The sequence below is a fragment of the Haemorhous mexicanus genome, chromosome 18 (assembly GCF_027477595.1).
Source record: "Haemorhous mexicanus isolate bHaeMex1 chromosome 18, bHaeMex1.pri, whole genome shotgun sequence".
Lineage (NCBI taxonomy): Eukaryota > Metazoa > Chordata > Aves > Passeriformes > Fringillidae > Haemorhous > Haemorhous mexicanus.
In genome coordinates, this window is record NC_082358.1 from 12,483,435 (window position 1) to 12,508,195 (window position 24,761).

The 24,761-nt window shown below is 42.3% G+C and overlaps 1 protein-coding gene across 2 annotated transcripts in view; it reads right to left on the reverse strand.

Annotated features, from left to right (window-relative positions):
* GNAS (GNAS complex locus) overlaps positions 1-24,761 on the reverse strand; it is a 129,358-nt gene that overhangs the window by 64,150 nt on the left and 40,447 nt on the right. Inside the window, exons 1-2 of one of the 2 annotated variants that reach the window (XM_059862569.1) lie at positions 18,116-19,148; positions 14,407-14,479 (exon numbers count right to left, since the gene is read on the reverse strand). In XM_059862569.1, the coding sequence (XP_059718552.1) occupies positions 14,407-14,479; positions 18,116-18,254 (212 nt within the window). In that variant the 5' untranslated portion in view covers positions 18,255-19,148. Of the gene's footprint in view, positions 1-14,406; positions 14,480-18,115; positions 19,149-24,761 lie in introns of those variants that run through there. The other variant, XM_059862568.1, reaches the window with a different exon arrangement.

Sequence of the window (24,761 nt, forward strand, 5' to 3'; positions counted from 1 at the left end):
ATGTATTTTATGCATTACAAAAAAGCATGAACTAGGACTGGTCTTCTCTTAGAAGATAAGGATAAAAATACCACCACTACAAACAGGTTTTGGATATGCATCACACAACAGACACACACATAGACTATTTTTCTATCTCTAAATTACCTCTATTAGCTGCAGAATGTCAAAAGAAATTTTAGTCCAACACAGATAACCCTTAGAAGCTGAACATGATAAAAATACCATGTAACACTGGGATGTTTTTTCATTTGTGTTTTAGCCATCTAATTTGTGTTTTAACCACTTGCAAGTGCAGTTCTTTTGTACACCTTCCTTAATTCAATTTTTCCTTGAACCTAGAATGATCCAGTATTGTTTCTAGTCCTCATTAAAAGCAACAACTTAAATTCACTGCAACTGCAACTGGAGAATAACTCACCACCCCTCACACAGAGCAAAATGCAGCTCCTCTCAGCCAGGCACTGCTTCGGGTCTGTGACTCAGATGAACACACAGACTGATTCAAAGTGTCTATGTTCTGATAGCAGCAGCTCCAAGCACCACTCTACCCATGAAACACCTTCCCCTCTGTGGCAGCAGGAGGGCAGGAAGCCACCTTGCCAGGATCTGCACACTGAGCCTCAGTTTTTGGTGTTTATCTGCATCACACAGCAAACACCTCCTGAATAACCCTGCCTCGTGTTGTTAATTTTATCCTGAAGAGTGTCAGAACAGGCATGTGGAGATGCAGGGTGTAAGCACAAAGCATGTAAAAACGTGAGCAGAAAGTCTCAGTGGAACATGTCCAACCCAGGGATGTGTGCACAGACACGGAGGGTGCAACTCCCAGCACATCCCACTGCCTGGATAAACTGACACATCCCCATTTCTGACACATTTGCAGCACATCCCTGCTTTACCACCCTCTCTGAAATGAACAAGCACCTTCCTAAGACCACCATCCTCAGGAAAAACCCAGCAGGAAGGAAAGGATGAACTCTGAGTGGGGCTCACAGTCCTCTAGACCAGAACTTGTAGGACAGCCCAGTTCTCTGGTGTCTCTTCACAACACACAACTTGGTCATAGTGTCAGAACCTGCTGGAAAAACCCCACATTCAAATTAAAACTGCTTTTCAGGAGTTAGTGAAAGGATTTAAAATTACCTTTTAAAATAGGTAGTCATTGGCAATGGTGTCCTAAATTAAAAAGAACACAAATTATGGCAATCTTAACTCAAATACTTTCTAACTTAAGTGTATCCTCAATAATGTTGCTTTGGTCAGTTCACATGAAACACAAAGTTTTCCTTTTGAATAACCCAAAACCAGAATCATTTTCCCAAATAAGCTTTCACTTCTGTTAATCTCCTTTGAGATGACTGCTTGCTTCTCAGATCACATTTTGCACAGGAGACAGAATATAAAAATAAGTTCTATTTATGGCTTTATAAGCATTACAGCATTATCAAGTAATAAAGGACCTACACACAATCTTTCATACTTCTAGTTTGGAAGGCCTTGCAAGTGATAAATATTTTAATGAAATCCAAAACACTGCAGGTGCATCTGCATGAAATAAAAAGAGTGCTGGCTATTTATCAGCAAACACACGAAGAAAAAACTCTCCAGATAATTCACAGTCCAACTAGAAACATGGGAAGTCAGTACAGGTCAGAGAAACAAATACATATCCTAAACTCTTTCACTCTTGGGATTAACTCCTGCCCTCTGCTCTAGGAAGCATAAACATAATTGTGCATCACTCACTGAAAGGAAAGAAACAGTCTTGATTTAATAATCTTACGATTGCTTGATTAGTGCTTGGAAAATAAAAAGCACTACTTAAGTGCTAAATATTATTAGCTTTTTCAGAACATCAGCTCCAAACTCGGCACTCCCCAGTTCCCTCCCTCGTAACTCTCTTCATTCATGTCATCAGAAGGCATCTCATTTTCAGCAACAACTACTCACTTTTTTTTTAATGCTGCTGGATATGCAGAACTACTGTTGAGGTTGCCTGGCAACTAGTGAGACATATCAGAAGGAGAGATAAGGTCCAGAATGAATGGAATTGAAGAGAACTATATTTGGTTTCATTAGGAGATACTAACGTGCTCTAACTATCCTGATTTGAATTACCCACACTAAGGTGAAATTCTGCTTCTTTCAAAGCACAGAGATCCATAACCACAGAGTAGCACTAAACCCAGCCAGCCACCTCCTCAGCCACATAGATGTCTCCCTCTACAGAACAGATTCAGAACCAGAGCTTTGACCTGGGCTAGCAGTTTGGAACAGCATGGAATAGATATTGGGTAAGTAAACACAGATATTTGGTAAGTATTTTGAAGAATTTTAGGCCAAAGAGGATACTTGAATACTTCATTTTGCCTTTCAGTGGATCACAAGTCACTGTGCTTCTTCATGTGCTTTAGTGTTGAGATGAAATTTCAAATAAAACAATTCTTTCAGAAGGTCACAATTTGAAACGAGGTAAGACTGAGCACCCAGGACTCCTGCAAGAACAGAGAACTGCTGACAAAAAGTCTGCTCTGACAATCCAAGGAGGTCAAGAAAGCCTTGTGCAGGAGAAGGTGGAAACAAGCCTAGCAGTCCCTAATGAAAGAGTTTCTTCTCTCAAGCTCTTCAACTGACTTAATCTGCATCACTTGAGTAAGAATGAACCAATCTGGCCCAAAAGAGGATCTTCTGACATCATCTCAGACCCTGCCCAATCTTTGATGCTTCAGGAGGAAGTGAAAACAGTGACAACAGAACAAGCAGCAAAATTATCTTCAGGGAAAAAACCAAAACCAAAAGTCAGCCCCCACGCTCCCCCACCTCTCTGATGCCTGTGGGCTGAAAGGTTTCAAGGCTTCAAACACCAACTTAGAATTGCAAATACATAATAATGTTCAGGGTAGGAAAAGGAAGAATTTGCAGCACGTGCATCAGACTCTGTGCTGCCCAAGGCCACAGTGGGCACCCTGAGCACACACACCTGCACCAGCAAAGCTGAATCTTCAGGTGGATAGGGTTTAAAAATAAAACCCTACCTACCTCCTAAGATGGCTTAAATGAAGCTTCCTCTTTCCCAACAAATTATTTCAAATAAAGGATCTCAGATGCTAAGGAAGTCAGTCTCATGCCTGCCCTTGCTTTTAGGTGTTTTGCTCACACGGCACCACCTCTACATGGCCATGAAACCATGTCTGGACTACCCCCTTCTGGGGGGTTGTCCCCTCCTGGGACAACTCCCGTGGCTTCCTTTCAATTTTAAGTCCTTCCCAATAATTCCACATCCTTCATGAAGTGAAGGCACCAGCATGGGATATACTATTTTAATAACACTCTTATCAGATTTGGAAGTCCCCTTTATCACTTATGTTTCACTTTCCCTTTTTTTAGTCATCCAAGCCTGCATTTGTCTTTTTGCCACAAAAACATCCCAAACCATACTAAGGTAATTTAACTAATTGACTTTTGAGTCCTTTTCCAGTTTTACAGATACAATCTAAACTCTGACTCCCGCGGGACTCTCTCACGTTCAGCCGCATTAAAACAAATTCCTGAAGTACAACTTATCAGATCACCCCTCCCAGTAATAATTATAAATAAGTTATATAAATTGGTGTTTCCCATAGTTTCTCACAGGATATCCTCTGGGATTTTTCTTCATTGTTTGTTCAAAATACCCATATTCTATTTCCACAACAATCACAGAATCACACAGAGATGATCCCAATATTTGCCCTTCTAACAGACACCAAACTTCCCTTTCTGTTTGCAGCATTATCCAGGATAGAAGCATACTTTCTTTGGGTAAGAAATAATATCTATAGAATATTTCTACTTTCTCTACCTAACTATGTATAACTTTACCTTCTGCATTCAGTTAAAAAAAAAAATCTGTGTCCAAACAGTATTATTAAAAATTAAGTGGGGAAAAAAAATCCTGTTTTCTTATTGTCTGAAATTATTGTCAGAATGGAACCTAAGAGCTTCAGTTAAGAAAAAAGAGGCTTAGGTTGAGAAAAAAATACATTTAAAAAGATTTATTCAGCATGAATAAAACTGTGAGGAAAAAGTCAGACATTATGCTGCCTACACAATTTCAGAGTGTTTTTTCCAACTCCCTATGATTACACAGAATACAGAAATGTTTTACTAAACTCAATCTTTTCACTCATTTCTTGCCCCTTATTTTACAGTGTCAAAGACACACTTAGGTAACAGAACGTTCCCAAGTCCTTTGGTGATAAACATAAGGAAAGTAAACATTTGATTGCATAAGATACAATTACATAAAGTGAAGACTGTCCAATTATGTGAAAGCAAAACACAGAGGCAGCACGGAGCATCCCAAGTTCCCAAGAGTTAGGGGAAATTAAGAGTGACACAGTTCCAGTTGAAAAAACTAACAGACAAAATAGTTACACTTCAGATTTTCAAGTGCCCTATGTGTAAATTACAGAGCATATTTTTATCTACAATGTTCAGCATAAGCAGAATGTGTTCCTGTGAGTAACTACTTCGAAACAACATTAATCATTTTGACATAGCAAAATTAAAAGGTTGCATCCAATTTCCAGGCATCTATTTTAGTGTGCATCAAAACCCAGAACTGAAAATCCAGTAGCTTCCCACAACATAGAAATTTAATAACAAAAAACCTCCACACAACCATTAAAGCAAATCTTCCAGAAACTTGTGTAACAAGCTTGCTGCAAAGACACTGAGACAAAGTACTAGGAAACTTAATTTTTTTTACTGACACTGAGCTCTGCAACTGTTTTGTCAAATATTTGGAAGGGTAAAAGGGCTGCTCTGCCTGCCCTGCACATGGGTTTGGGGTTTGTGTGGCAGATTGGGACTGAGTGGTCCCAGCTTTCCTGAAAACCCCAAGTGCTTAACTGAGCCTTTCCCCTTTCTGTTTTGTTCCTTATATAAAGGAAAAATAATTTTCCTAGGCTTTGCATTGTGCTTATAGTTTTTTTCCATGAATTATGCAGTGCTGTGATTACACTCTAATTCCAGAAGGTATTAAATAAGCTCATTTCAGTAAATGGCTATGTCCTTAGGATTTCTATATTTTGCTTATTAAAAAAAAGTTGTTACAACTCTAAGTTTTCATATTTATCTTAAATAGTCTTTACCTGCTAAAAACAACAACAAAAAAATACACGAATGCTATGCCAGTCACAATTGTGTAATTAAATTAAAATTCAAGAAACCAACTGGTTGAATTTTTCCATAGTAATACCATATTAAACCAAATTTACCTAGCCTATTTTAATTTAAATTATCAGGGTTAAAACAGGCATTACACAGAGTTCTCTGAGCTTTATGTGCTAGGTGTCCCACTACACATTTTTATCTATATTAAAAAAAAAAAAAAAATTAAAAACCAAGTAAGATTGAAGCAAGGCATTATTTGTAACTACAAACTCAAGGAAGAAATTTACTTCACAAACACCTGTTTCCTCCCATTTTCTAATTAATATATTACATGGATAACTGTACTGTCAAAACAGAATAAAAATGTCTTAACTTGAAGGAACCCAAAGCGTTTGTATTCACGCAGCCCTGCAGAGAAGGGAGTGTTTAAATCCCAGAGATGAAGGAGGCAGCAGTAAATCCCCCAGCAAGCTCTGAAGGTGCCACTCAAGGCTGAAAGCAGCATCTCCTGGGACTACCCCAACCCCCAGAAGGAAGCCCTGCACACCTCTGCCTGCTCCATTAGCTCACCCACTGCTCCTGGGAGGCTGCAAGGGTGCACTTGGGAGAGATAATTATTTTCTAGTGCCTTAACTAAAAAGAGAACTGAACACAATGACTTATTCAATAGCCCTGTGGAGAATACAGCCAGCAACAGGTAGCTCAGAGAGAAGGTCACAAGCTTTCCTGCACTTCTGTAACAGCAACATCTTGAAATAAAACATCTCATGAGATATTCCACTAGTACATTTTTCCAAGAGTAGATGCTTCTGCCTGTCAGCTGTCAAAAGCAACCCTCAATGCACTGCTGTTTCTAAGCAGGCTCAGCTGTAATCAAGAAATTCTAATTAAATGCATGTTTACATTAAGAGTACAGTTGTAGAAATAACTATTAAAAGCTGATGCAGCTACACTTGCACTGTAGCCTAAATGCTTGGATTTACTATTAACTCAAGGTTTAACTGTTAAAGTAAAATGTAAGGCATGCTATTTTTAACATCAAGATTCAAGTTAGACTAAAAAAAACCCTCATCAGTGGAAATTTCTTCGTTTCAACTTGAGAGCTCTGAATGACCAAGATTAAGATGAGCAATTTCTGTATCTCAGCCCTTCATCAGAGATGGGACCTGGGCAACCCTAATACACAAACTCATGATATATCTAAAAATAAAGATAGAGATAACTTTGCCTGCTGGATTATACTTCAAAGCCTTAGCTCTGCTTGCCTTGATCTGAGACACTGGGGAAGGATGTTCACAAAACTGGAACAAGAGCAGTGTTTGCTCTTTTCAGAAAAATGCCTCGAAACCCCCCAAACCTGCTCCCCCAGCCCAAGAGAACAACACAGGAGAACCTAAGAAACAGGAACAAGAAATCCCACTCATATCTAGATTGCTAGAAGGAGCAGGGAAAGGCACAGCTTTTATTTCATCTTATGGGACAAAACCACAAGGTTTTAACATAATGAAATTGGAAAAAAAAATTTCCCAGCTGGAATGACTGGCAAGAGATAAAATGTAGCTACAGCATGAAGTAAGGGGAATCTTCAGGGTTTGCAATAATGTGAACAAATAGTTTTAATATCAAAAAGGTAACTGCAATAAGTTTAAGATGATAAGGAGCACTCTGTTCATATTTAAACTAATTCAAGTGTGCATCGGGAAAAATTAGTAATTTTTTTTTTTTTTGAAAAATCAGAGTACTGCCCAATCTGTCCATTCAAAACACATAGAAAGTAAGAAATTCCATGAGATACTACAGAAGAAAACTCTTCACATAGTGCTGCTTCTGCAGCACTAGCTAGAGAAAAGGTAATCGTTCTCACCATCTAATTAAGAAAAGCTGGTGAAAACCTGAAAAACCCAGGGGAATTTTTCAGAAAGGACATGGAAGTGTGGAATAGAGACATACATTTAATATTCTCCACAGAGAGCTATATTTTTGAAGTTATCTGAAGTTTTTTTGCAGTATTTGATACAGTTTGTGATTTATTAAATAACAAGTTAAATAGAACACGATACATTGGTTTATACTACTAGATGTTTGCTTAAGATAAGAAAATGGAGAAAAATACACCACTTCCACTTTAACTCATGAATGTAGAAACTAAAAATATTTCAAAAAAAAATCTGGAGTGAACTGAGGAAGACTTTCTTTAGCTGTTTTTCCTAAGCCTCATTTTATCTCAGATTCTGCTGTGCAACCAAAGATGAAGAAGCATTGTTGCTGCAAAATGAATTTCCAGAAATTAAAATCAGAGGCTGAGCAGAAGACCAAAATTAGCACTCCAATGAGGAAATGCAGGACGAGTTCATGTACATCTACACCAGCCACAACAAATTCTGACTTTGTCCAGGTAGCAGAAAGAACCAGAAAAAGGAAGATAAAGGGTGGGCTGATGCAGGAATATTTAGGGATCAGTGTTGCATCAGGGAGAAAAATGAGGAGTGGAGGAAACAGGAGACAACGTTCAGAAAGCCACAGGTCCCAAAGAAGAGCTGCAGATGCTGCAGGGGAGAAAGGATTTGGGAGACAGAACAAGTTCCAGAACCCAGACTTCCCTCACTCAGCTACCCACTGAACGGTTTATTTTCTGTTTGGGAAAATAAAAGGAAACTTGCACATTTGTTTGATTTTACCAAAACTAATGAGTAAAATCCCACATCCACCATCAAAAGTCAAAACCCTTGCAGACCCATTCACAATGTTTTCCACGTAGTGAAGCCTTAAGCTCTCTTCTGTCTCTCTCTTTTGCTTCTCAGATTACATCACTCGTGCTTATTCCGCTATTCATAGTTATTGCTCTCCAAGCTCTCTACAACTATAAAGCTTTCTCCTGGGTTGATAGCTGCATACTTAAAAAGCTTTTGTGAAATTTAAACCTCAAAACAAATAGAACTACTGCCATATTTTTGGCCAGTCCCTTTACATGCCAAATCATGTCTGCGACATATGCAAACTTAGCTTGAGGGATGAGTTTACTGCTGGGGTTTTTTTGTTGTTGGGTTTCTTTTCCAGAAAACTGAAATATTTAACTGAAAGCACAAATGTCAAGTAGCAAGCCAGGAAAAGTAATTCAGAGGATAGAGAGCTCTCAACATGTAACAACATAAAATTGGTAGTTTAAATACTGCTTTGCTAGGAGAATTCAGCATTTCCCAACCAGTAAATGCAGGTAAGATACACATTCTGCACTAAGCAATACCATATTTCCCATGAAAATAAAGAAATTATGTTCAATTCACCCCTTCCTTCTTTTGCCTACCTGAAACAAAGCACAATGTAAAAATGAAAGTCAATGCTTTCTTTGAACACGGCGTTGTCATCTCTCCACTGATGGTGAACCTGAGCCTACCACGAGCATCCAAAGGCAGATAAAACTAGCCAGCTTTTAAAACTTTTAGATTCCTTCATGCACTACTTTCCTGTAATATTTCAGGAACCTAAATAACATGATTTTTCACCCTGAAAAAAAAAAATTACTTCACTTGCATGTGGAAATATTTTAACAGTGTGATTTCAGAAAGCCTCTGAGCAGGGTGAAGGAGTTACTCCAGTGACTGTTAGAATTTTCAGCATGTTAACAATCCTTGCCAGACGAGGCCCAGTGTAGGTATTATAAACAATCAAAATTTTCTGAAAACTCATTTACAGCATTTAAAAATCACACTTGAGTAGCATATCTAAACTGCAAAGCATTTGCACAAGTTCCTAATAGACAATGTCTCTCATCTTCAGGCAAGATCAGATGAGAAATTCAAATAAAAACCTAACCCAGACTCAGAAGGTTTTTTCCTTTTTTTGTTATACATAAAAATTATTAATGTTGCTTCACTGAGTTCACTTTTACTCTGTCATAGAAAAGAATTTTCACCCTTGTAAAAATAAAAGTATTTTCAAAGGAAAGATAATTTCAAGCACATAAAAACTCTCTAAAACATGCTAACAATTAAGAAATTGCTTGGTTGCATAGGTGGTTTAACACCATCAGGTATAACCTCCCATTTCTTTCAAGCTGAAGAAAGTTAAATATAACTTGTATAAACATTTTGCATAAACTTTAACCAACTATAAGCAGTAGTCAGTTATTTTTCACAGTATTTATTAGCTGTTGGGATATCTTTGTCTCTTGACAAAATTCATCTGCACAACTGTGTCAGCTCTCAGGACAAGACCTAAAACTGAGTAAAACACAAATCCTGCTCCCCTCTTTGCCCACACCTCCACTTTATGTTCTGCAGCACAAATTTTCATCTGACACCATAACCAGTTGTTCAGATGGAATCGAACAGACATGTACACACAAATTTTCCAGCCCCTCACTGGTGTCCTCGAGCAGGAGCTGAGGAAAAAACCCCAAAAGTTTGTGCCTCAAAGCTGCAGAAGCCTCTTGACAGAAACCGTGATGCAAAGAAAGGAAGAAAGGGGGCGAGGGGAATCACACACCCCAAGCTTCCCCCACTCCAATTTTCAATTTTACTCAAAAACACCAGGAAAAAGTTACTTTTGTTGCCAGTCAAGTAAAACACAATGAAGTCTGTTTGTTGGAAGGAACTGAAGTGACCATTCTGAAAACATGGGACTGGTACACAAATGTAAAGGAACTATAAAAACACAGCAATCACAATTGTGTACACAAGCTAAGATTAGCCATTTGGAGGAAATTCATTATTTTGGAAGAACTTAGTTATAAATATTATACTTTTCCCTCGTTCATAGCACTAGCTTCTCTTCCATAAGATCACATACTAAAAAGACAAAAGTCAGAAAAAAATCCACAGTATCAGACAACTGAAAAGTAAAGTTACTGAACCAGAAGTTGTTTCACTTACAAGAGAGCCTGACAGTGACTAAAGTGACTAGATAATATTATTTACTGCTTTATGTGACATAATGGTGGTAATGGATGTATTAAGAGAAGATTAGAAACCATCAGTGACTTCTTTACTCACAAACTCCTAAATCTTGGTGAGAAAAGAGAAAACGTTCGAAATCTTTAGGAGGGTGTCTTGGCTTTCTTAGCTTTCTCACAGAGAGAAAATAATTTTTCAAAGTACAACAGAAATGCAAATATATTTGTCATTTAAGTCTTGAAAACAAAGCTATTCAGCTCTGCTTATGCCATCAACACTACCAGATCTAATAAATACACAAACTCCTATTCAGCCCTTCAACAGCTCAAGAAAGTGTCAACATTCTACATCATTTGGGAAACTGAGGCTGAAAAGTATTACCTGGAATTTCCTGTAACCTCAAGACTTCCTGAATCCTAAACACTATCCAAACTCAATAATCACAAAGGCATATTCCCCTTATTTGTCAATCTTTGTAGTGGATTTCGTAAGTCACATTTCAACCATTTATTTCTATTGAAATATTTCTGCTTGTCCCAGTTTTTCCCATGACACTTCAAAATTGTCTCTTGCCCATGCCAATTATTCCCCACTTTCTAAAGCTGTGCATGACAATGACCCTCTCCTTAGAGTCTGTCAGCCAAAGCCACAGTGATCACAGAGGGGAAAGATGACTTAAAGAAACCAGAAGTAAGTGAAAGGCCAAGTGTTTCTAGAAGCAAAGAACCCCAGCCTCTAGACAGCACAAAAAGGAGTTGTTTTTCTTTTCCTCTTCAACCTGAGCTACACATTTAATTCTTCCAACTATATTCCTTAACTCCTCCTATCCTCCCTTTCCCATTTTTCATCCTCAGAAAGATTGCCATCTAAACTTCTGCACAGTCAGAAAAAGGTTTTGGCTCCACCTTATCAGTGGATGCTCACAAAATACTGTTTGCAGATACCTACTCCTCTGGAGCTGCCTCGTGAAAAGACAGTTGAAGTGTTGAGGAGGGAGGGAAGGAAAGGAAGGGAAGTCACAGGCTTCCTGCTATTAAAAGCCAAATTTAAACCCTTTCTACTTCAAAAGGGCCTCTGTTGTTGGCAGAAATGCAAAGAGTAGAACATTTGGTTGATATGGCTTCTTCATTACGCTTAGAAGGCAGCTCTTCCATGGAACCAGGAACACTGGAAAAATCCTGTGGGGAGGCCACACTCCCATTTTTCATGGAATTGCTGCAGGAAGATGTCAGATGGTAGCACAGCCACCTGAAGCCATTCTGCAAGAGCTGAAAGCGGGCTACGCCCTTCCAGAAAATCTCCATGCAGAAAAGCCTGTGCTGTAGAACATGCCTTGCTTCTCCAATACTCTACTCCCCAAAGCCACAGCACTCCTACATCCCACACACCACCTTCACTACAGCAACAGAAAAAAATATATTTCTGTCTCTAATTCATCTAAGGATTATAAAAGGAACATTGAAAAAAAAATAGTCTTTACTGTAGTTAACTTGCCTACAACTTTAACTACCATCACATTAATCTTAGCTTTAGCTATTCAGCACATTAATTACCTGGAGCACTTGATTCCACACAGTTCCTCAAATAATTAATTAGCTAAAGGGATTGAGAATTGGAGTCCCAGAGGAAATTCTAGTTTCGTAGAACTACATAGATTTCACCTTGCAAAATGCTACAACAATTCACCTGAAGGCACATGACAACTTCAGCTATTTGGGGGCAGAATCCTAAAACCAAACCAAACAAAATCCCCTCACACTCACTGAAGTAGGCCAGCACTTTTAGCACTGCATATCCTATTTAGTCACCAGAAAGAAGAGTAACACTAAATTAAAACTTTTGGTTCCCTTATTCCTAGCATTAGACATTTTTCCTAACAGGTAATCTCTCTCTGCTTCAAATATCCATTGCCAAAGGGCAACCAAACCAAGGCAAACAATTCTAAGACAGGACTTTCAACTGGATTTCTTTCAAAGCACAAGAATAAGCTGCACCAACAGAAATAACTCAAACCTAGTTATGTACAAGTACACTAAAGAAAACTTATAATCTCAGCATATTACTATTTTCACTATTATCATCTGCAGCATATTACTATTTTCACCACCTCTCCCCTGCTATTCATCACATCAGCTGTGGTTTATGTGTGTTTTATGCAAACATGTTTATGTTCCAGAGCAACTGATCAGGACATGATGAGAAGTAACTGCTCTGCTCTTCCTAGCCTTCCAAAAAAACCTCCATGCTATTTCTCTCATTAGCTGAATCCCACATCATCTTTCCACAAGGTAAGCAGGGCAGAAGGGGAATGAATCAGGCAAAAAGGGTAATGGAAAGAGAGACAACACAGAGAGCAGTTAGTTATTTGGAAGAAAATGCAAGTTATTTAAGGACAGATGTGTAACTTGCAAGAATTTCAAAACACTGAAAAACAGCCTTCTCCCTGCTGTAAAGTGCATGTTATGATCTCCTGATTATTTTTGGCAGCAGAACCCTAAAAATGATGCGTTTTAACTTTCTCCCTGTACACTTTAAATATACCACACTTCTGTACTGGATTTTTCTGCACCTCAGCGTTCCAACAGGTATTACCCACCAAAGGACAAGCACAAGGGACAGAATGCCACGGGGGGACAGCCCCAGCTGGCGAGCCCCGGGCAGCTCCGATGCCATCCCGCGAGGCCGGGCTGTGCCCGTGATTGGCAGCAGGGCTGTGCTGGCACAGGGCTGCCCCGTAACTCAAACCCCCTGCTCTGAGAAGGCAGAAGCCAGCAGAGCCTCCTGAGGCCACATTTGCCATGTTGCCCCGGATTCCAGCTGCAGGCTCGGCTCTGCCCCAAGCTACAATGCAAAGGGAGGCACTGCAGGAAGCCCCTGCTGCTGCAAAGCCCAGTGTGTGCCAGCTCCCCACCAGGTCTGCACAGGTCTCTGGGCTCCCAGGTCCACACAGATTTGGGTGTGCAGCCTGCAGGGTTGAGGTTGCCTACCCACATCATACATCATCCATTACACAGCACTGTTACCCTTTAAGAGAATCCACATGCATAAAAAGTTAGAAAAACCCTGCTGCTTAAATGGATTGACACTTTCAAAGGTACCGGGGATCCACTTCCACTTTCATTTATGAACTTTTTACTCAGCACCCAATATTGAGACCTACTCAACCAAGTCAACTCATGCAAGTCTTTTAAGTCACACAAGTCTTTTAAGAGGTCTCTGCAGCAGCCCAAATGACAGAGACAGCTCAGCAGTAACAGGATGCAGCACCAGGCACTTACGAAAAAGTTATTTTGAAAATCTAATTAAGAGGAGCTAAAAACATGTAGCACATAAAGTGTTTCTTATGAATCAGTCTGAACTTTCATCCAAAAGACTGTGTACCTTATCTGAGCTATCATTTGCTGATTAGGAAGAACTACTGTCCAGACTCCTTGGCTAAACTTTCAGCTCAGATATTCTTATTAAAGAATTAACTACTGGAAGACTAATAAAAGCTTAACCTTCCCAAAAATGGAGGATTCAAAAAATAAAAGCTAAACAAAACTGTTTTGTTTGAAAACAAGCGTGACAAAACCAATAAAACAATCTAAAAAAAAAAAAACCCAGAAAATAAGCTTTGAAATTTCAACACTCTAATTCCATTAGTATTAATTTAGCAGCTTTTGGTATAAACACACACACAACTGCAAGCATAAATTAACAGGTAGAAGAATCTCTTCCTACTCTCTAGCAAAGTTAGTCAAGTTAGAAAAAAAAAATCTTCCTCAGACAAACAAGTAGGTATTAGTTTTCCCAATCTTACTGCCATTCTCCTCTTCACAACTGCCAAATAACAGATATTAGATGCAAAAAATAAAAGCTTTCAAAAAGATAATTTAACACAAACATCTGGGCAAGCAAGCACAACAAAATCCCCAAAGTTCAGAGTACGATTTCATTCTGTGAGGACACAGAAAATAAAGCCTTACTTGCTCCAAATAAAGAAAATTGTTCTCATTTTGTGCACTGACACAAAGCATGTTTACAGCAATATGAACCAGTGTGCTATAGCTGAGGTAAATCAGTGTCAGCCATGTTGTGAAAGAAACTGCAATTAACAAACCCACAAAATTCAAAACTTAATCAAATCAGCTCTGCTTTGATAGAAATAATTTTATACTGCTAGATCTTACTTATGATTGGTGACTGACTTCTTCAGGTTAATGTCTATTAATCTCATCTAAAAATACACATCCAAATTCTAGAGACAGCGAAACAGCAGCAGGAGGAAAATACACAAGATATAAACCAGGAGCACTGACTGCAGCACAAAGGAGGAAGGTACAATGTAAAGTGAAAAAGCAAATGCACTTACTCAGCATTAAATCCATTCACGTGCAGGATCCTCATCTGCTTGACTATTGTGCTTTTACCGGATTCACCAGCACCTAGAAAATGAAAGTAAGTCAATTTCAGAAGGAAACATAAGTGACTAAGGCACACACTAGAATTTTTTTTCTTCGGGGTAAAATCGAGAAAGTTGGGTTTCTTAGTGTAAGAGTGAAAAGTGAAAGAAATAATTGCCACTGGAAACTTCAGTTGTAGCTAAAAATAAATGCCCAGCTCAAGTCATGTGTCAGATCTGAATCTTGGATCATTTCACTGTCCATTTTTCCAGTGTCAATGTTAAAAGCAGACTGCAGTATTTGGAAAGAAAATGGACAACTTCAACATTTTACAGAGAAGGCGACAGGGAACATCACAACCTGGCTGCCTTGTCACTACTATCTGACAGAGGGAAAGACTGACTCAAGTCCCTATTAAACCAAAGAAATTCTGTTATATCCTTAAAGAACTCTAAGTCTGGCTGCAGTTCATCATCACCCAAACTCTGTAACTTAAATGACAAGGAATAAAATATGTAGATACTCACATTTGAAAAAGGAAGGCATCCCTTTAAGCCTCCACCCACAAAGCTACAAAAAAACCTCCTCTTATTTGTGTCTTGTAAGCAGCCTCCCACCCTCCCTACATGTTCCAAAATCAACCCTACGCTCGAGGAGAGGCAGAGACCACCTTTTGTGGCTGCTGCTCCCAAGGGCTCCCCCGCAGCTCTCCCCTGCTCCCCTCCCGTACCTGCAGCACAAAAACCCCACTCCACTTTACTCCAGTTTCCATAAGTAGATGGATGCTATTTCTGCTGTGCTGCTCGCATGCCAGTGCACAGGGCAGCCCATCTGCCTATAGTACCCGTTTTTCCATGCACGCTGAGCAACTCCAACAGCAGCATTTAATTGAGCTGCTCCACGCTGCCAGATCGGCAGCTTTCTATATAAAGCAAACATATTTTTGCAGGAGTAGTATCGTAACGTGGCAAAATTTAGAAAGATTCCCCTTAGCATCTCCTGGCTACTGGTTTATTCCCCTCCCCAGCCTGTGTCTCACCCACAGGAACTGTATGTCTGTGGCAGAACGGGCAGAGAGGTACAGTTTGTATTTATAGGATGTCAGGCCTCTCTGCTAGCACACACTGACAGCACAAGCCTCCATTTTGAGCCTCATGTTCAAAACTGCATTTTAACAGTTACATTTCAAGGTTCATTTTCTCACAAATGCTTTCCCCCTCTGCTTTCTCCCTTCCTTTCCTTCTCCCTCATGAATTCCCAAAAGTCCTCTTCTGCTCTCCATAAAACGTGGTTGCATGTTTTGCCACTTTAATCCCAGATCCTTACTCCTTTTCCCTCTCCTTGCTCACTGCTGTTCTGTAAGCATTTAGAGAGCAGTTTTTATCTACAACTCTTCATGCACACGCCACTTCTTCACTAAGCTGCTATTTTATACCATACACCCTCTGTCTGATCAGGCAGACTGCACCATTCAATAAACACAGGTGGCTAAACCAATCAAGAATTAGTATCTTGGGATAAAACAGACTGGATCATCTTCGCAACTAAGAATTATTCACGAAGGCAGTATCTGCTATAGTCATATGTCCACTTAAAAAAATTAATAACAACTAAATTTCAGTTGTAACACTAAATCACATTTTATATTTATAAGCATTGGGAGCCAAAATCCTTACTTCACTTGGTCCAAGAAGGAGGCTGAACAGTTGCTGCATTTGCTATAAACACATTCGGTTTGATATTGACACACCTGGGTTCTCTGGATCGGATACAACACCAGTGAACCAAAATGATGTATTACATCTACGTTTCTCCATAAGTCTAGCTCTATATTTGGCTGCTTGTTAAGGCCATATTCTCAACAACAATTACACACACACGTTTAACTTCACCACCAAGGAGAGTTCCATTAATTTCAGCGAGACTGCTCGTGGCAGCGGGGCAAGCACGTGTACAGCGATGGGGCCTACGAGCAGCAGCATAAACCCATTAGAATATTCAGCAGCTCCTCTTTGTTGTTATTTGAATATGATTTGAAAAGATTAAGAACGCTTTCCAAGAGCCTGGCTTCTTATTTCATGTGTCTTATAGAGGAAACACAACGTAATAATAGGGAGGTGAGCTTTTATATTTTTGACCAGTGAGTCTGAGTTACAGACTATCCACAATTCATGGCAGACACTGTAACAGCTGAACTATCGTTTCAAACACACTCACAGATGACTTTACTGCCATCGTTAAACATACGCAAATTTTTATTTGCAAGTATCTAAACTATTTTTCAGCCACCAAAACTAAAGAAAACAGAAAGAAAACCCAGGCAAGCCCATCATGTTTCTGTTTGCTGAAATTCTGCCTCTTACGAAAGCAACTCATCTGATGACAAATAGTTTCTATGTATCTACGTAATGTTCAGCCTGAAATCTGGAAGTCCAAGACATTTCCCAAGAGCTGAAGTCCAAATTATCCTGTTAAAAGATTTCTGCTGAAGCCCTGGCAGGCTCCTCAGTGCTGCAGGTGCTGCTGTAGTCCCAGTAACTCTCCATTTATATTAAGTCTCTCTCTTCAAATGAGTATTTGAAAGACTTTACTGGTGATAGTTCGCTTCCAAATTCACCGCCTTCAAAAACTGTATTTTTCTTTTTTTTCCCCTCCTTCCATTAGGGTTTTTCCCCCCAAAACTGAGTCAGCTCGGCGAGGCCTAGCCTGTGCTCCACGCTTCAGCCCTGCAGAACGTGCACAGGCAGTCCCTCGGCGTGACCAAAACAACCCACGGCTCGTAACTGCATCCGATCCTAAAACACTACTTCAGAATACTCTGAAATAAGGAGCCTGACAAACATTTGCTTGTCCTCTCCAATATCGATATTTGGACCCTTCCGTTCCCTGAAAGCCACAGCCCACATTTGTAAACGTCTCTCCTGAAAAACACGAGCAGGTAACCCAAAGGAGCCGCTAGAGCAGCACCTGGAGCCCGGCTCTGCCAGCGCTCCAACGCGCGGTACCTCAATTCCTGGTGCGACAGCGGAGGGTGCCGAGCCCGCCGGGGCCGGGGCCGTGCCCGCCGGCCCTGCGCTGCTCCGCGGCCCCAACGCGGCCGCGCTTCCCTCCGGGACCGACATCCTCCCTCCGTTTCCCCCAAACGATTCCCCGACTTCCTCCCTTCCTCTTCCTCCTCTCCCCGGCCTGGCCGCACGTCCCTCGGCACCCCGGCCCCGGCGCGGGGAGCGGTGTCCGGCCCTCCCGCGCTGGCCGCGCCGCTCGCCCGCGGCCGCTGTCACTGCCCTGCCCTGTTTATCTGCCCGGCTCCCCGTGGGCCCCTCGCGGCGGCATCCCCGGCCCCCTCCCCACGCCCGCCCGAGGCCCGCTGCCGCCCCGGCGGCGGGCGCTGCCCCGCGGGCGGAGAGCGGCCCCGCGCCGCCGCTCCGTACCTGCCCCGGCCCCTCCCGCGGCGCCCCGGGCGCTGCCCGAGCCCTCCCCGGCGCTCCCCCGCACCGCGCCGGTCCCCGCGGCGGCCCCGGCCCCGCCGCCCCGGGCGCTGCTATAGCGGATCCCCGCGGCCCCGGGTGGGCCCTGCGGCTCCGTGCCCCCCCCGGCCCCACCTCTCTCCCCTGGCCTCGCCGTGCCCGGGCTGGGGCCGCTGCCCCGGCGGGGAGGGGACGGCCCGCGACCCCTTACCCAGCAGGAGGAGCCGGTGCGTGGCCCTATAGACCTGCTTGTCCTTCTGCAGCTGCTTCTCGATCTTCTTGTTGGCCTCCCGCTGCGCCTTCTCCTCGTTGCGCTGATCCTCCGTCTTGCTGTTCCCTAAACAGCCCATCTTGGGGAGGGGAAGGCAGGGACGCGGGGCGAGGGGACGGGAGGCGGCCGGGGCTGCCGGGGGGAGGGAGGGAGGGAGGGAGGGAGGCACTCCCGGGCTCCCTTCTTCTTCCTCCTCCTCCTCCTCCTCCTCCCCCCCTACTCGCTGCTGTGGCGGCCGCTGCCCAGAGCCAGAGACATGGAGAGCGCCGAGCCCGAAGCCAGCCGAGGGGGGGCCGATAGCGATGACTTTGCTGCCGCTCCGCCGGGCCTCCTCCCCAGCAGCTGCAGCTGCCTCTCCTCCCCCGCCCCCCGCCGATCCCCTCGGCGCACCTTTCCCGGGGGGTGCGGAGCGATCCGCGGGGATCTCCGCGCCCCGGCCGGGCCGCCGGCTCCTCTAGAGGCAGCAGAAATGCCCCCCCCCGCGCCGCACGCACAGGAACAAATCCAGCTTCAGTGCCACCCCCAAAAAAATAATAATCCTCTTTAGATCCAAAGGCACGGGCTCCAGGCGCGGAAACCTCCCCAAATCCTCGGCGGGGAGGATCGGGAAACGTCTCTTCTTCGCCTCACCCCCCGCGCCGCGGGGGTCACGCAGCCCCGGTCCCTTCCCTCGCCGGCCGCCGCAGCTCCTCGCCCTCCGGTCGCCGCGGGTCCTTCCTCCCGCACTGGGGCGGGGGGGTCCAAGCCAAACCCCCCTTTTTTTTTTTTCCTCCCCTCTCCTTGCTGCTGCTCTTTTCACATGCGCTTTCCAGGCGGCTGAATCCTCTCGGCGAGAAGAAAATACAAAATATAATGTGTGTAAAAAAAAAAAAAAAGGCAAGCCCGTTTGCTCTGTGCCACGAGCAGAACCTGTCCCCTCACGGGCGGATTTTTCCCCGTCTTATTTTTCCTGCTCTCTCCCGCATTTTTTTTTTCCTCCTTTTTTTTTTTTTTTTTTTTTTTCTTTCCTCCCTTTTTTTTTTTTTTTCCCTTCCCCTATTGAGCGGCTCCGCGGCGGCGGAGCGCGGGGTGGGGCGAGCGGGCCCACACTGCACGCTGGGAGCGAGCGGGGCCGCTCACATGATGCCCGCGTCACCCCGCGCCGCCGCCGGCGCCCTCTTCGAACCGGCCCCGCCGCCGCTCGGGGGCCGCCCCGCAGCCGCCCGGGTGCCTCCATCCCGGGGCACCGCCCGCCCCCCGCCCCGCGGGATGGAGGCGCCCGGAGCCGCGCTTGCAGTTCATAGGAGTCTGAATAAATTGTAAGGGAGTCGTGCCCCGCGACTCCTTGTGTTACGCTTGGAAATAATTAATGTGGGAGTTATGGTGCTGAATGGTTTGTGTCCGGTTTTTTTGGGTGGATGCTCGCTCGCACCCCGCGATTCGCTGGGGTCCATCCTTGCCTGTGCCTGTCCATCCCTGCCCATCCCGGCCAGAACTGCGGGCTCAAGGTACCAGGGGGTGCTCTCTGTACCAGCAGAGAACCGCTGGATGCACACACTTGCTTCTACCCTGTCTAGCTCCATTTTCTTCTCTAAAACAGGTTTTGAAAACCTCATTGCAAAAATTACACAACTTATCAGTTACAGCTGGAAAACAAAGGTTGGTGCTTTGCTCTTTGTATAACCCGGCTCCCTAAAATACACAGGTAGTTTTTTCTCTATGCACACACCCCCACACATAAGTTAGTGAAATGTCCTTTACTATACAAATATTATTTACCCTCATTTGCAAAATTCGATTATCTACCACATTGTTCCCACGAACACACCTTCTTACATCATCCAGTTACTATATTTAGAAACACCCACAGTAAAATAATTATGTGAATAGAGCAAACAACTAGGAGGTCACAGCTAATGTCATCAAATACATCTGTTGAGCTGCCCTTGCTGAAAGAGGGGGGGACCTCAGGAGAAACAGGGCACATCACAGTCACTAACTTTAAATGCACAGGAGAGACCCTTACTGGGGTCTAGGTGTTATTTTTGGCTAAGAGCAGTTTTAAAAGATCTTGGAGAAACTTGGCTCAGCAATGCCCAGATTAATCTGAAGCAAATATGGTAATAATTCCTTGTGTCTTTTCTAGGTTATTTATTTGTATAGTTTTCATGTAATACACAATATTAAAATATATTTTAACTGTGGAGTTTACAAGGCATAAAGGACTCAGAAAAGCAGAATTTGGGCTGAAAATTAGAGAACCTCAGACTTTTATTATGGTTTCAGGTATGAAGAGACTGCAGAAGTGCCAGTACCTGCCACCTCACACGGGGCAAAATCTGCCCCAGCCTCCAGGCTTTGCTTCCCTCCGAGTCCCAGCTGGGGCTGGGAAGAAATGAAGAAATACACAAACAAGATAAAAGTTATTGTTGGAAATATACAAAAGGCTAAAATCTCGGTGAATGGTGTCTGTACTGGGAAATGGGATGGGTAAATATGCCAAAGCATCCATGGACAAGGAGTCACAGCTGTGTGAATGCTGTTGTCCAGCAGTGCACACCCATCCCTTCCCAAAGAGAAACCAGGACAGGCTCTGCAAGGTTAAACTCCCCCAGGAATCACTGCCCTCCTGCTGTAGGTACCTTGTGCCTCTGCCTTTAGGCTGAGCAGAGCATGAGGTAGCTGAAAAAGAAAAACACACTCAGCTAATTCACAAAGCTCCCAGTTACTTACAACAGAATTAAGAATTAGCTCCTTGTATTACAAGTGTTACTAAAGTGTGAAAGTGGCAAAAGCTACATGAAACAGAAAGAAAACTCCCACATTGTGTAACCTATCAGCAATTACAGATTGTTTTTGTCTTCCTGAAATCTGACAGGACTCAGGACATCAGGCACCACCTGCACTTCACAAACCCAGTGAACTGCCAGGAGTTTTTTCAGAGCTGTCCTGATTAGGAGCCCATCGTTTGAAGAGTGAGCATACCAACACATTAGCTGTTCTCACTCTTTTTTATTTGTTTAAATAACATAAGGCTGCTAATGTGTCTTTAGAATAAATTGTGTTTCTTATTGGAACTAGTTCCATTAACTTCCATCTTGTAAAAATCCATGAACTTGAGTTTCACGAGACTCCTGCCATCAGAAGGGTAAGTGCAGGCACAATCTGACCCCTGACTCACCATAAAATTAAATCTCACTTCTGAAGAACCTGCAGCCTTGGGAACAAATAATGCAAAGATAAAATAACTATATGTATGGGCATAGTGCCTCTGTGATAAAAGTCTATTTGAAGCTTGAAAACAGGGTGTTAAAGGACACTGCTGCACATTAAATGAAAATGTTTTCCAAAAAGGTAAAGTAACAAGAACGTGGAAATGGCTGTAAAAGGACATCAGAAGACTTATGGCTATTGACTCAATCCTGCACTATTGAAATTAAAGGGAAATACAAGGTTACACACAGAAGATTGTGAGCATTGCACACTTACAGATTAAATTCAGATTCACTGGCATTCCTTTTGTGCTTGAATATAACACTTTGAGTAGAATAGAGGCTGTTGTTTTTTATTTTTCAGTCTAAAGTAAATGCAAAGATTCTGATGCACCAGCACACATCTCAGGGCAAGGATTTCACAAAAAGAACTGGGGGTTTAACAGTGTGAAACAATATTCTGCTGGTTTCACTTCTCAAAGTGAAAAGATCTAAAAGGAAGATCTAGAAAAGATCTCACAAGGATAATTAAAAGCAGTAATATTTCAGTGGAATATTTGGGAGAAGAGGAGGGTGTATAAAAGTTCCTTCTATCTATAATCCATTTCAGTCCACTTGATTGCTTTAGTTAATGGATTTTTAGTCCTATTGACCTAATTTCTATTACATCCTAATGAAAATCATCAGGTCTCCTAATTTTGTTAATTTCTTTTTTGAAAGAGGAATTTTATTGCAATTATTTTCTCTATTTTCCCTCCACAACTTTTGCCCCGAAATCTACTCTCTGGTGCCTAAAACTAAAGAAGGATTTGTAACAATATCCTAATCCTGCAAATAAACCTGAACTTTACTCAGTTGAGCAGTCCTATTGAAGTACATAACTTATGCAGGCTTTACTCTTCCCAGCTAGGACAACTATATTAGCTTGATTTAAAAATGGATAAAAAGATTTAGATATAAAGTAAAAGCAGACTATCAATAGCAGTAGGAGAGAGAACTTGTGAAAAGTTCACATCTTTTATGCTTCCTCCACCTTATACACATGAACTTCTGTCCTTTTTAGATTTACATGTAATACCTGCTGATATAATCACTCAAGAGGACCTCAAGAGAAATACTATCTTTTTCCTATTTTAATATATTTACTTTATATCTGACAGACTGTTCGGTGTATTTCAATGCATTTTCCTTGTGGTAGTCTCCCTTCTTGTGCATGAGGATATTCACAACCGTACAAGTAAAATGAGGTAAAAGACAAATAAATACTGCTGTAAAATTCACAAACATTGGCTGGAAATGTAGATGCAAGACTTGGTTTTGGAGAAACTATTGCCTCAACAGAGTAGATGCTGAGCCTGTTGAAAAAAGGCTTTTCAGAGACATATTTAACATTGTTCTGTTCTTTTATCTTTTTAACTAAATGGATACAACTTTCTGCTTACAGTTTGGATGCTGCATCAGTTTTATTCAAAATTGACCAGAGTCAGGTTCTGAATTCATTCGAGTTACTCTTTGTATTTGGAGCTGATTATGAGACCCAGATCAGATGCCCATCTTACCCCACAGCTTCCTCCCAAACCCTGCAGGTGACAAACACCCCTACTTCCTATTGCAAACAATTCACATTTGTTAGTGAGTTGAAGGCACTGAGCACTTGGGTGTCTCCAGTAAAGAAGAAATGGTTAACTGATTTTCAGATGGAACAGTTGTGCAGCTCGTTATGGGTCCACAGTGAATGTGACCTCCTCAACTTTTGGCTGTGAACTGTGGGGGTGGAGCTGTGACCAAGCCAAAGTGCTCATTTGGAAGAGAAGACACAGACCACATCTTGCTCCAGCATCCCTTAGCAACTGGGCTGAAATGGCACTGCAGCCTCTGAGGAGGCTGTCAGCCTTCCTGGCCTCTGGAATAGCCTGTGCTCCAGTTCCTAGCACGGCTCAGGAGACACAGCACAGGGGACAACGTCTGTAGCTCAACAAGTAAAAGTGACAGTGCTGATCTAACGGTACAATTTCCTTTGTTTCTGTTTGTAGGAAATAGCATATTTTCAGCAAGTCTTTTCCATGGAAGGACACAGAGCTCAATGAACCTGGGGGACACATGAAACAAATGGCTCTTACAGCAACACCTGGATTTTTGTTAAGGAGCCCACATTACCCCATTTGCTGTCCTACAAATCCACAGTGCCGTGGCTGAGCTGTTGGAACTGACCTTCCTCCTTTAAAAGCAGGGATTAACTCTGGAACAGATTGACTCTCAGTTAAAGGACATTTTTTAATAGCACACACTGTATACTTTTGTGTATGGGTACCTCTCTGACTTGAAGTTACTTAAATTTAGGGTCTCCATCCTGGGCTGGTAATTGAGTATCAAACCTATCAACCTCAATGTATTCAATCCCCAATTAACTTAATCTTTTAGTTACAGATAAGGATTAATTAAGGTTCTGATTTAGACTTAGATCAGTGGGGCTTTTTCATCTAAGAAAAACTGCCATGGCTTCTTGCAGTGAGTCAAGTCTGCTGCTCATGTTTTCCTTAGATGGAGCCATCCTCCACGAGCTATCGAGCTATCGTCCTGAAAATCCTTTGGACTCTGGGAAGAACGAAACGTGGTGATAAAAAGGGAGACGGTTTCAAAGTCTCCAAATTACCCTTTGACCTGCTGAACAAGGAACCCTTGAGTAATCTCAAGCCCGTTTAAAGGAGAAACAAACAAATTAAAGCCAAACAATAATCTAAAAAGGAAAACCAAAGCAAACAGATTGGAATTGGAGCAAGAATTTAATGTGGGGTTTTTTTCATCTGTTTCCTTTGTGGGGGCCAGAACAAAAATCACTTTAAAAAGCATTCAGAGGTAAACAAGGTAGGAAATTACTAATCAAACCCTGGGAGGGCAAAGCAGGATCATCATGTGAAGGGACAAGTTTGTCCGTCAGATGAGAAGGAGTGAAACGAGCATTGTCAGGGAGGAATTAATGCACCACTAATGTATTCAATAAAGAACAAACACAAAACACTTAACTACAGATACTCCAAAACAAACAGAATGAAAAGGAGATACTTCCCTCTCTGGCAAAGAAGAAGAATTTTTCCATACAGAAATTCTAAACTTGAGAGGGATTTTTGTTTTGTTTTTAAATAAAAACAAGCCCAAAGTCTACTAACAGAATTAACCAAGATCTTCCTTTAAACCAAAGAAAAAAAAACCTTGCCTCCCTCCTTTCACTTTGAGGCTTTCCCTCAGAAACGTTAAAAAGAGACTTTAAGGAACTCATGGAATTATGGAAACAACACACTGAGTAAGAGCTTTTCACTTAGTAGCTTTTCTTATTTTCATGTAGTTCTTTTTCTTGATATTCCTTCTCACTTCTCATGCATTCTGCACTGCACTTT